Source organism: Chamaea fasciata, unplaced genomic scaffold (genome assembly GCF_029207755.1).
Source record: "Chamaea fasciata isolate MVZ Bird 193981 ecotype frontalis unplaced genomic scaffold, bChaFas1.0.hap1 SCAF_20, whole genome shotgun sequence".
Lineage (NCBI taxonomy): Eukaryota > Metazoa > Chordata > Aves > Passeriformes > Sylviidae > Chamaea > Chamaea fasciata.
This window is the reverse complement of record NW_027094105.1, coordinates 9,795,109-9,808,087: the sequence shown is the minus strand read 5'-3', so window position 1 is coordinate 9,808,087 and position 12,979 is coordinate 9,795,109. Positions and strand designations below refer to the sequence as shown.

The 12,979-nt window shown below is 46.1% G+C and overlaps 1 protein-coding gene across 3 annotated transcripts in view; it reads right to left on the bottom strand.

Moving 5' to 3' along the window:
- CRB2 (crumbs cell polarity complex component 2) overlaps positions 1 to 12,979 on the bottom strand; it is a 55,996-nt gene that overhangs the window by 32,092 nt on the left and 10,925 nt on the right. The window contains exon 1 of one of the 3 annotated variants that reach the window (XR_010723531.1): positions 2,326 to 2,398. The exons of 1 other annotated variant lie outside the window; for it this stretch is intronic. Coding sequence is in view for 1 of the 2 variants with exons in the window: in XM_066201352.1 (XP_066057449.1) it covers positions 2,326 to 2,398 (73 nt within the window). In the remaining variant the exon portion in view is untranslated. Of the gene's footprint in view, positions 1 to 2,325; positions 2,414 to 12,979 lie in introns of those variants that run through there. One more of the 3 variants, XM_066201352.1, reaches the window with a different exon arrangement.

Genomic DNA, 12,979 nt, shown 5'->3' with positions numbered 1-12,979 from the left:
AGAGTGATTCACGGGCTTTAATTTCCAATTCTTATTTAAATACAAACCGACAACAAACAAAACAGCTGGAAAGATTGGTTTTGTTTGTTCCCCAGTTTTGAAGGAAGCCTTAAACTGTCCCTATGTCCGGTCTAATCTCAAGAGCTGGCATTCGAGCTGATAGCAAAAAAGGTTTGTCTTGCACATGCTCTCCCTCAGCAGGCGTCCAAAGCATCTTCCAGGCCAAAGGTATGTGCATTCCTGTGCCTGCTGATGGCTGGAGCTGTGGGAACAGAAGGGAGAAGACACTCCCTCTGCCCTCCAGAATCTCTTTAAAGACAAGGAATTAGCTGGGAGCTATTCTATTGTGTTCCCATTACAGGCAGAGCCTGCCCCGTTGCCCCTCGGGGGGTTTCTTTTAAACAACTGGAGATAGTGAGGATCTGCCTGCAGGATGCTCTCATGGTACCCATTGCACCAGGCCAACTGCATTCTCAGAATTTCCACCAAAAATTTGAACTAGTAGCTTAGGCACTCTCTGCTTCAACGACATTTAGACTCAGTCAATTTGAAATAAAAGAAGTAGTGATATGGTTTATAAGGGCAAGAAAAGACATTTCTTTATGGCCTTAAAAACCTACCTAAATAGCACCATTCACTCCAGTTAAAATCTGGCAGAATTCGCCTTGCAAAATAGGAGTAGGTGGAAAGACTATGAAAATCAGCCCTTCCCTCGAGCTCTGCTGGCTCCAGCAAGAAGAGTCATCCACCTGCACTCAACACAACGCCAGGTTCTCAGTAAATCAGCGCTCCAGAGAAGAGCTTTCTCCAGGAGTGAAAAGCCACAGGTGCAGTGGGCAGAGAGCACAAACCCTGGGAGCCACACGGGTGATCCCTCCATGCAGGCGGCCCTGCCTCTGCCCAACACAAAGCTGCCACAATTGCTTCACGCTCCAAACCAGTAGCTATGGTTACTAGATACAAAAGACAGTCCTGCTGCTTCCCTGTGGCCAGAGGAATTCCAGGCACTTGGAGCAAACGCACCAGACAAAGAAGCTGGTACAAGGAAGAGAAAGAAAGGAAAAAAAAAAAAAAAAAAAAAAAAAAAAAAAAAAAAAAAAAAAAAAGAAAAGACAAAAATCACAACGTCTTTTGACATTCATGATCTTGAGGTGGTCAGAGTAACAGAAATCTTGGGAGGCTCCAGAAGGAAAAAACCAGACTGTTGGGGAGTCAGAGGAAAAGCTGAAAACTTTCTCCAAATCTCAAAAATTGCATAAACATCACCCACTAATGCCAGAAAATGCCAAGTGCCGCATTCAGCAAATACAAGCAGAGAATAGACTCTGACTGTATTTTCTCAACATTCTTCATATTTTACATCCATTTTAACATGTTGTGGATTGTACCTGAACTCACTCAGTAGAAACCAAAGCTGACTCGCACCTACAGGTAAGTGGCCTGGCAGTGCTGAGGGCAGGATAAGGAGACCAGTTCAATCCCAATCATACTTTCCAGTAAAAGGCTGGACGTGTTCCTGACATGACCTTATAATCCTTAGATGACTAAAACAGATGTCTAGGCCCAGCAGATCTCTGGGCACCTATTCCAGAAGAAACAGAGATACCTATTCTTCAGGGAACATAAGATATTGCAAACAAGGGTGTCAATGGAACTCAAAGACATGGTCTTGGGAACTCAGAGAATCCCAGTGTACTCAAGTAGATTCTTTGGCTATAAAAAAAGTTTTCAGTGTGGAAAAAACCACAAACCAAAACAACCCCCCCACCAGTGTGATAGGCTCTTTTGTTACCTCATTGCTTCTTGCACTTTGAGGATGGATCTGCTCCGTTCAAAATTTCTAAGTGGAGACACTCCTGTCCTGTGATCTCCCTCCACACACTCTACCAGATGTATCTGGCACTACACCCCCCTGGGTACCATCCTCTTGTGCCCAGATGTCTTTCTAAAGCATATAGGATGGAAATGAAAGTCTGTGTTTCTTCTGTGTAGGCACAACCAAAATATTCAGACCTTTCCAATGAAGAAAATGGTTACTATGATAGCTGAATACTTTATTACACAAATGCTTAATTACTTCCAGTTCTTGTGAATAAATGCATACATCCATGTGCATGGGGAGAAAGATGAAAAGACACGAGAAATAAATAGAAGGGAAAAGATATCTAGAATGAAACGCCTATTTATCTCCCAGACAAAAGTTTTCAGGCTACAAATCTGACTGTAAGATGCCAATTTGTTCAATATAAGAGCAGGTCACAGATTTGATCCAAAGTTACTGCACAGCAGCTGGGTAAGAACGAGGCACAGAAGACAAACACTTACCCCAAAACAAGAGGAAAAGTGGCAGCAGGAGAGCAGCATGGTACGGCCTGGAGGTAGTTTTCTTTAATTCCATGACAAGTGTGAGAGTGGCCGTCCTAAAGCCCTCCGGGGAGAGACAGGAGCTGGAGGCCGGCAAGCCCCTCCTGCGGCCACATGCCGGCGCGGGGCGGGCTCTCCGCGGCCGGCCGCCGGCCCCGCGCTCCCCGGGCCGCGGCAGCAGCACCGAGCCCGCGGACAGAGCCCCGCGGCCGCCGGGAGCGCCGGCAAAGCCTGCCTGGATCGCGCGGAGCGGACTGCCCGCGCCGCGCCCGGCACACGGGCACCGGGGCCGGGCTGCCGTGCCCCTCCGGAACGCCCACGGCACACCTGGGGTGTCCCCGCGGGCCGGGACACGCCTCGCAACCGCCTCGGGGCCGGCGCTGCTTGGGGCGTGCAGGGCTCTGGAGCGGCTCGTGTTTACTGACCCCGCACGAGTTTGAAAACGAATGGAACACGGCTTTCTGAGAGAAGCTGCTTTGGTCAAAGAGAAATAAGGCAAAAGCACTCTGCTAACCCCAAAAAAGCAGAGTTAGTCCACATTAGTCTTTACTGCTGTCTCGCCATGGGGTGGGTGATCCCACAGGACAGGTGAACTCACAGAATGTACAGGAACCCTCTTCTGAATTGAGGAACAGTTACAGAGATCAACAGAGGTGCAAAACACAGGCACCAAATCACACCACCTTTGGATACGTGGGTTCAGTTTTAGAAGTGGAAACAGTTATCAGTGTGCATTGTTTAATAACAGTAACTGGAAAAAGACAGCCCACGCTCAGCCGAGACTACTAAGTCTCTCTAAATCCACATCACAATTGGATTAAACTAACTGTAATGAGAATTAAGTACATTGCCTCACCCTTCACTGACAACTAAAAATAGAACACAGGTAAGATGCCAGACAAATTGCTAGTTCGAACAAGAAACAGGCAAGATAGCAAGGAATTGGTGCAGACAGACCTAGGCTGCACATAAAGAAAACGGGAGCATTCTTACAGTGAATGATCTGCATTATCCCAGCATCCTTGCAGGGCAGCAGGGGCTGGTGGGATTTGTGCATTCAAATAGGATGGTTACTGCAAGAGTTTTACCTTCAGTGCAGAGGCAGAACAGCCACAAAAAGAGCTTTCCACCACCCAGACTCTGCGGTTCAGGAACAAATGGTTCATCTCACTGTCCTGCCTTGGAATGCTCCGAAGATGATATATCATGTGTTATCAACCTTATCTGGACCACCCTGCCCCCTCTTTCATCTCTGGTGTCCTGTCTGTTTTCTCAAGATCAGCCTCAGTATTAGTTTCTTGCCAGTTACCACAACCATCTGGAACTCATTTCTGCCTCTTAGAGTCTGGTTTTGCTCTCAGAGGATGTAACCAAACACTGACGTGTGCAGAATCTTTCTGCTCAGAATATTTTTGCCTCACCTGTGTGAATTACGCTCTCAACAATCCACCTTCTCCAAATCCCAGCAAATACATATGAATCATCGCACAGTTAAGATGGCAACAAAGCACCATCCTTAGCCAGGCACTGCTGTAAGTCAGGTAGTGCAACACTTCACAACACCTGGAAAACACCTAACCCACGGTAATTTATGGCTCCCAGGACTACCTGAAGGACCTGCTCAGCTTTCATGAAACAGAATGAGCATGACAAAACCCCAGACACAGAAAGTGCAGGTTGTCCCACAGAGGCTGAGGTCTTGTGCAGCCCTGCTGCACTGTGTGCCGTGTCACGCCCCAAACCCTGGACAGAGCACACTAGCCAGACCGAGGGAGGAGGAAAGCAGTTACATCCAACTTCTTTACAATAATCAAAATACCTTAATCCACTGTCTACCTGTGAGGACATTATAATTTAATTTTATCCATGTTCATGGTTGCAATTTTATGAGATTTTTCCCGCATAAACAACAGACCATTCCTGTGCCGGACCCCTGGGCACACAAAAGCCACTGCGGGTATTAACCAGCTTAGTCCAATTAAACGACCCTAATGCAACTCTGTTAAGGCCCTGATTTGTTAGGCTTGACTACATTTCCAAAGGAGCACAATTGGGTGGATTTGTTATCTAAAGCAATAAGCTCCAAGTCCTTAGTCATCCTTGCTAAAGCCTTCCCCAAACTGGTCATGGTTTGTGCTACCTCCGCACCGCTGCCGTCCAACGTCACCGTAATCTGCTCTTTAACATAGTATTAAAACTGGAGCCAAAGGACACAGCTGCTTTCCTTGCTGTAACACTCATTATGAGAGATTTAAGGACAGCATAACAGCAAGGCTTCTATTCTCAGCCCGAGGCAGGAACCTTCGCAAGCCGGAAATGCATGCCATGGAAATGGGGCAGCAGTGGGCAAGCTGGATTAGAGGGAAAAGGAGAAAGTAGGTCTGGGGTACTCAGCAGAACCTTCCTGTCCACTTATTCTATATTTCTCCCTACACTTGTCACAAAACAATCCTATACATCTTTCTACAAAAAGTTCAGAGAGAACCACACACCAAAGTACCTCAGTGAAAGTCTGCGTTTCATTCAAAGAACAATGTACACTCGCATGAGTTTCACAATCTTGCCTCACACAGGGCTTAAAATAATCCTAATACTGCAGATTGGATACTGGAGACGTGTGACAGGCCGGCAAATATCAGTGGTACAAATAAAGCCGTTCCTCTCTCCTGTCACGTGCATGCTGAAACTGCCACAGAGGACAGAGCCTCACCTGCCCTCCTCACCGTCCTGGAACCATTGGCCACAACTTCTTTTACTGAATTGAACAATGCAAGCCAACAGCATCAGTCATGATTTTTTTCCCAACTTTGTCCTCTAAGGGTCATTAGCACAACATTACACAAAGCAGTCCATACTAACAGTGGCTGCAGCCTTGGGAAATTGAGTCAGTGAAGAAAAAAACCTTCCAGTTCCACTCAGAAACTGTGCCAAACCTGACTGCTTCCATACACTCTCCTGTTTTCTGAAACTGCTGAAAAGTGCCAGGAATATTTTTAAAAACTTCAAGTTTTGAAATTTCAAGCCTCCAGACAGGCCGGTTCTGTACACTGAAACGTTTAAACACAATTTGGTGCTGTAATGCTCAAGGGTTCCCCAGAGTGCAATCTCTAACTGTGAACTGGCTCTCTGCTGCTGCCCTGAACAGGCACTGTCCCCACTCCCCCATCAGCCCACTAGATGTCCCTTCTGCACTGCCAAAGTCACCAAAGGCCCCCACGTGAAAACAGGAGAGCTGGAAAGGAATGTTACAGCTGCACTGGGGAACAGGAGCAACTGGACACATCCTGAACTGCTGCAGGACTGTGCCAGCAGCACCCTGGACACTGCAAGACCTATTGCAACATCCCCACAGCACAGCAGCCAAGGCAGAGTTTGGACTGTGAGCCAAAACTTTAAAGTTGCTATTAAAAGCTGGCAAAACCACACAAAATTTCCAGTCTTGAGACAGCCTAATTGCATTTTTGAGACACAATAAATCTAGTTTCCTATCATTACTGATCAGAACTGCTGGCAAGCAAATCACGCTGCCTGATAAAGGCCAGAGTCCTGCGCCTGTGACACTGGTCAGTCCTGGGCAGTGGCAGTGGAAAAGGGGGCTGACAAGGCAGAGCAGGAGGGTTGTTGTCTGGGCACAGCCTCCTGTCCCTGGAGCACAATCATCAATGTCAGACAAAATTGCAGTGCTGAGGAAGAGGAGGGGGGCAGTCCAGAGGATAAGAGCAGAATGATCATGTTTGCCTGAGGTCTGGAATCACCTCCTCTGCCTTGCAGCATTAGCTGCTTGTTCAGAGATCTCCATGACACCTCATCCCAAAAAAGAGCTAATTGTAAGGACCTTAACAAAGCTATCCAGCATGTGCACAGCAGCCAGGCCTTCCCCTCCAGCAGATAAACCATTCAAACACACAGACCAGGCTGTGGTGAAGTCAGGGCCACACTCCTGCCAAGTTATGTCTCAAGGAAGTCACAGAAGTCAGGCTGTGACCATGGATGTACCCTTTGATCTGTGTGAGACCCTGCTGGACTGCTGCAGGTCAGCCTCATATCCTTTGATCCTCTTCCCTGCTTACAGCTGCCTGGTGGAGGTGAATCCCTGCCAAGGGGCCTCTCGGGAAGATGAGAACGTTGATCACCTAACAGGAGGCGGCCAAAATGGTGTAAAAAGGGTCTCAGGCAAGATTTTCTGCAGTAAAACGTTATAGCAGAAGGATGTACCCAACTCATCGCCAGGATCTGAGGGCGTTTTGAAGGCGTGTTGACTGTTGAGAAGCCTTTTTGCCGCTGTTTTTGTCACAAAGGATCCAACCCGTTTGTAAGTAGGCGCTCTCCAGCGGGGCTCAGGGAGGCTCTGGTGCCGCTGGAGGGCAGGTCTGTGCTCCCGGCCCCAAGGCAGCCTGCAGAGGTTGGATTAGCAGCGCTACTGCAGAGCTCCGCATGGCCAGAGCCCTGGAGCCAGGCTGGGCTGCGGGGGAAAACCAAAGGCACCGACACGGGAGCCAGAAGGAGGGAGGGAGGCTGCCCTGCAGCACGGCCCGCCCGAAGGAACCTCCTGCTGCTCAAGTGTGTATTCTGGGAAGGCCACACAGGGGACTGGGAGAACCGGGAACTCTGGACCTGGAAAACAAACACAAAGCTGCACCGTGTGAGCTGTGAACTCTGAAGAGGAGTGTAGCTGCAAAGTCCTGTCTGACATCTATCTCCGCCATGGAAATGACACCTTTGGATTCTGAATAAGATCAGCGAGCTCTGCCTCATTTTCCTTCCAGCTGCAATCTCTGCTTTCCCTCACAGGCTTCATGCACAGTCTGCTCAGTAATGAGGCCTCTGGGAAAACTGGACACTGTCACCACACTAGGTGGCAGGAAGTAAAATGGATGTAGATCACAAATGTGCCAAACGTTGAGGAATGTGTAATGTTCTCCAAGATGCCAAAGATTCAGGGCTCATTTTTGTGTATTTGCACCTTAAAGAACACTCAACATTTCTATTATCTCCAAATCTAATCCAGGTAACTAAAGACAGATCTGTCGGTACAAAGGCAAGGGACAACTGTAAAGGAACAGTCCCACATTCAGTTTCCTGACTCAGAGGAGGGGATATTGTCCAGTACCTTCAGAATTCTGGGCTCGCACACTCCTGCCTTTCTAGGAAATACTAGGAAAATACTGAAAGGACTGTTTCGCATCAGTATAAGCATAATTACTTCACAGATTGAAGCTCCCATGTGAATCAATTGTTTCTACCTCACAAATGCCCCAGAAAAATGGCCCTACCTAAAGTGGGTGTGCACAAGTTGCTGGATCTGCTCTCACTTGCATGAGAGGGCCTGGCAGGGATTACCACAGCACACCCTGCCATTTTGCTGGGAGGCTAAATCCTGCTGTCTCCATCACCAGCCATTTGTCAGTCTGCTTAACAAACCGCTAAGAATGACCAACACAGATCTTCACATAACTGTTAGCAGCATTCAAGCTTGTTCTCATGGTCTCCAAATGAGTATTTGGTTTGCTTCTACTAGCAGAACCGGACCAGAGACAAGGGCTTCAGCACTTCCCTCTGCCCTGAGGGAAGCTCTGTTCCACTCCTCTTAGCAAGCGTGGTTTATGCACATTTTCTACTTCATGTCTTGCAACAGCAGGCAAACTGAGCTCCTGCTGGGCTTCTGTCAGAGGAGATATTGATTTGCAGCACAAATGCTTGAAACTCTTGCTCTGCTAACCTGTGTGCTGAATGTGCACAGGAGCTCATCAATGTCTGAAACAAAATCTGCTCAATGGCCTTTGAAAAAAAATAAAAAAAAAGAAAAAGAGAAGGAAAAACTGAGGTATCTGATGAGGTTGTATACAAATACTCAAGTGGATGGAGCTAGAAACTTTCCAAGAACTGGTAAAAGCACCATAAAGCACCACTTTATCTGGTTTACAACCATTTCAGTAAGAGTAAGAATAAGCACCAAAGCATCTCTCTGATGAGACACACATAAGGCTTCTTAGGAGGCTGTACACAAAATATTGAAGTGGATGGATCTAGAATCCTCCCAAGAACTACGGGGGGAAACATAAAAATAATTATAATACTTTAAATCAACTATTTAATGCTGATCCAGCCTTGCCATTCACCAATTACACGTATCATTTCTGGAAAGAAACATAATTGACAGTTTGTTGGAACACTATCCATTTTATCCCCAAGAAACTTCCCTGTATGTGAGCCAACTTTATATATACTGCAGCAAGAAGCAGCATCTTGTATATTTAAAGAAGTTTTCCATGCCAAGGCCAGTGTGTCAGCACCATTTGTTATGCTTTAATGCTCTATGAGACAGAAGTCACAAACCTGACAATTTAACTCTCATTAGCTTTGGGAGTGACTCCATATGCCAGCCCAGCTACACTCTCCGGGCAAATTATGAATCTTTTTACTTCCAACTCAGCTTTCGGTCCACATCTTGGACAGGACTTTAGTAGAATTTCCTCAGCTGTGCCTGGGAGCAGAAGGAAAGCCAAAGTACAGATGGCAGAGCTTCCCAGAATTACAGAGAGCAGCAGAAGCTCAGCTTTGCTCTGCGGTGTCCCAATGGATCTATGGCTCCTTGGCTCTGCCAACACTCACCTTCAGTGAGCCATTGGAGGGTCGTGAGGGCCCATCAGTGATTTTCAAAGAAAACTTTTGGCTGAAGAGTTAAACTCCATTTGATCCAACCCTTTTTTAGTGCATGACTCTGAACCAGGGCACTTCGCATATTTCTGCCAGTCTCCCTTTGCAGGAGGTCACTATGGCAAGCATGCTGGAGAAAATAGAATCCACGAAGCAAGAAAATCTATTTGGGAGGTGTGTGTGTGTGTCTGTGTGTGTTCTGAGAAAATGACAAACCACTGCCACTTGTAATATATGAGACTAAGTAAAGATTTCTTCAATTCTGTTCCTGCCTCCTGTAAAGCTTGCTAAAACACAGGTTCCCTTGTTTCTGCATTTCCTTTGATTCAGGCCAGGCAGTGGAGATTAATCAGTGCCCAGTACCCAGTATTTCTGGGATTTCACAGCCTCCTTCCACTTAGGAAGGTAAAAAGTCAACTTGTATGGGCTGTTATAACATCTTCTCTTTTAACTTGGGGAATCATACAGACACTTCCCTGAAATCCTGAATGAGCAAATGATTACTTTTAATTTTATTTTGTTAGTCAGAGTTAACCCTAAGTAATCTTGTGCACATTACAATCTGAACAAACCTCTTACAGCAACCAACTTTTGGGAGAGCAGCAATGAGAAAAACAAAGCAACCAAAATGCAGAGAGGAAAACCAGGAATGGCAACACATTGTGTTTCCCCTTGAAACAGTTTCTTCCCATTCCTAAGAGGTTACATCCTTCAGACAGGATTTTAAAACAGTGAATCCCACTGGTGGCTATTACCTTCCACACTGATACACACTTAGCTCCGATTTCCTTGTTTCTTTCCCCTCCTAAGTTAACACTATTGCCAGGATCTGTTCCAATCAGAAAGCTGACATTGCATTCCCACCACCCAATATCCACAGAGTTACCACTGAAGTCAAAGCCACAGTTCATCCCCTTTCCATGACTTTAAAGCTCATAATCCTGTGTTACATCAGCCATAAGGACAGTGATCTATCTGTTGGATCTGCCCAGCAGACTCTTGTTTTTTCTACTGCTTTGCAGAGATGGTGCTTCCATTACAGGCACATCCTCGAGGGCTCGCTGCTAGGTCAGAACTGGCCCCTACAAGGTAGGCACTAAATAACTTATTTGGGCAGTAACACAGAGGAATTGCCACAGCAGCAGTGAACACAATGCTTCCCAGCTCGTTCATCCAGCTCCACAGCTTCCAGGGGTGAAATGAGGTCAAAACACAGTAAAAGGGGAAGTGGAATCTGTCCAACAATAAACCAGGTGTCAACATCCATTGCACAGAGCCTGACCAAGGACAACACGGTCATTCTCTGTTAGCTGTGCTGGGATGTTGGGAATTTTGAGCAGATGTTAATAGGATGAATACACACCAGTGGTACAGCCTCAGAATAATAATGCCTGCGAATGCCAAAAGCATATTGATCTCCTGAAGTGCATAGTCAGAGCATGTAATGGCTCTGGAGAGAGCAGGGAAACACTCAGAAGGGGAAGAGAAATTTTTTTTAAAAAAAGAGAAGATGCTTCAGATCAGAGAGTTCTATCAGCTAAAAGAGCCTTGGGGCACTCAGGGATGTAAAACTGCCACTGCACAGACACATTCTGAGGGACCCGAGAACACACAGTTTGTGCACAGGAATGGAAGAGTGAATTCACAGAACTTGTATAATTACAACTGGTCTAAACCACTTCTTCTAGGTAGAATATTAGAACCAGGAAGAACCTTAAGAGGAAAAGAAATCCTTACTGCCCTGATGGACCAGAACTGTGGGAAAAGCTAATACCAGTGACACAGAGAATGCAGATACTGTTCAAAAGAAATTGAAAGGGAAATTCCTTCTATTTTAATGACCTCAGCTGTTATTAGTGATGCAGATCAGGCCTTTGTTCTAAAAGGAAATCTCATAGTTATCCTGTGGTGTCTTTTTCAAGTGGGAGACATTGAAAGCTCCTTTTTACACCAGGTCTGTGTAACTGGGAACTTCAATTCATTCTCTTTGCTTTGATATCTGTTTAGTTCAGCACCACACACACTGTCAAAAGCAAAATGTCATTATGCTCCACTGCACCTGAGGGCCAAGTGGTCCAGTGGCATATGCCCCAAGGAAGTGATCCAGTGTTTTCACCCTCTCACAAGGACATGCAGCTCTCTGAGGGAGGACAAGACTCCAGGACAAAAGGACTGCAAATTATCGGCTTGGTCAGAGGGGTTTTTCTTTTTTATGAGCTACAAACCGGAGCAGAATATACTAACAGAGATATCCTCGTAAAGTTCACTCCCAGCAGTGCCACCATAGGAGCACATCAGAATTCTAGCAACTCTGGCCAATAGTATTATATATCCCCTGAATCACTAAGGACATTAAGCAAACACACTGAAGAGATGAGAAAGGATTCCAGTTATCCTGAGCTTCCCACTCTCTGACCACAAAACCACACTCTCACATCAAATGGGGAATGCAACTCGAGGGACATTTTAATCCTACACCTCTATTCTAATTAATAATCCTACTTTATCAATATTTGATGGAGCTGTTATTGTGTCTGCTCTGGCCACTGCGCTTTTCAGAGGATGCTCTGAATTACACTGCTGGAGAGCAGTGCAAGGGCAGTGTACTCCTTTCAGGGTAGTACAGATGGGAACCGCGGCAGGCCCTCTCCTCAGGCAGTGCCTCTGCAGAATAATGGCTATTCATGGGACAACAGGTAGCACTCAGAGCGCCAGAAGAAGCCAGACAGATGCCTAATTACTATGTGTCTTCTACACTTAGCATCTGACTCAAAGCCCGAAGAACCAATTAAAGACAGCTAACAATTACAGGAGGCTTTGGTTCAGGCTGATGGAGAACCTAGTCCTAGGGAGCTCTGTCCTTCCACATTCCAGCAGGTTGCGATGGTCACAAGACTGTCACTGGTCAGAAAATCTATGTAGAGAGGGAATAAATCCTGAATAACAGCTGTCCAGTGAGTCAAAACCACCAAGCTTTGAGGGAAATTTTATGTCATCTGTTCTGTCTTTAGAGAGAAGAAAAGATGCAATGGCATTATCTTTTCACAGCACTGATACCAGCACAGAACAGCAAACAGATGGAGGTGTCATAACAAAGTGTGAAACAGAAAAAAGAATAAAGTGAGAGACCCTCTGCTTGAGATCCTCGTGCTGTGAAATCCTGTTTGTAGTGACCTGTCAGAAAAAAGCCTCAATTACTACAGGCTGGGATAAGCACAGGTACTTAACCTCAGAGACAGAGGGTCTGGCATCCCCCAAGGATGGGCTGGGGATCCACACCACAGAGCTGGGCAGGTCCCGGCACTGGGCACGGTGAGGGCTACAGCAGGCCCACGGCTTGGTGTTGGAAGCAGCCCTGGAATTAAACTGCTTGCAGGAGTATTCATGCAAATTCAGAGAAGTTGAGCTCCTGAGAGGTGCCAAGTGACAGGATAATGCTTTGGGTTGTTTGTTTCCAGGAGGAGAAAAAAGAAAAAGCGAATGTACAGAAGAGAAACATCCCAAAAGTGGAAGGAACTAAATGTTACCAAGATAAAATAGAAAAGGCTTAATACATTCTATCAAAGACTATGTATCCTCCTCACAACACATGCTAGCAAGGTTGAACTGAGCAGTGTGGATTTTGAAGGACACTGTTTCATCTATAAAAGGTTTGGGGATGTTACAACTTAGTCTTTTTGCCAGGAGATACTTTATTAAAACTGCTGTAAACAGTAACTTGTTCAACAAAGAAGAGGCTCTTCCTGCCACAAGCTTAAAAGGATGGTTACCCTTCAATTGTTTTTGAAGAATGTTTCAGATACTGATTTCTACCTCATACTCATCATAAGTTATGTTTTCCTCATAATTTTGGTGCTCAGAGCAGAAAGCAGCAGCATTTTCCTGAATCTCCTGAACCTTTAAACAGATCTTTCCTAACACTGCGTTCTCTAACAGATCTTCCCAATACTTCTCCAGC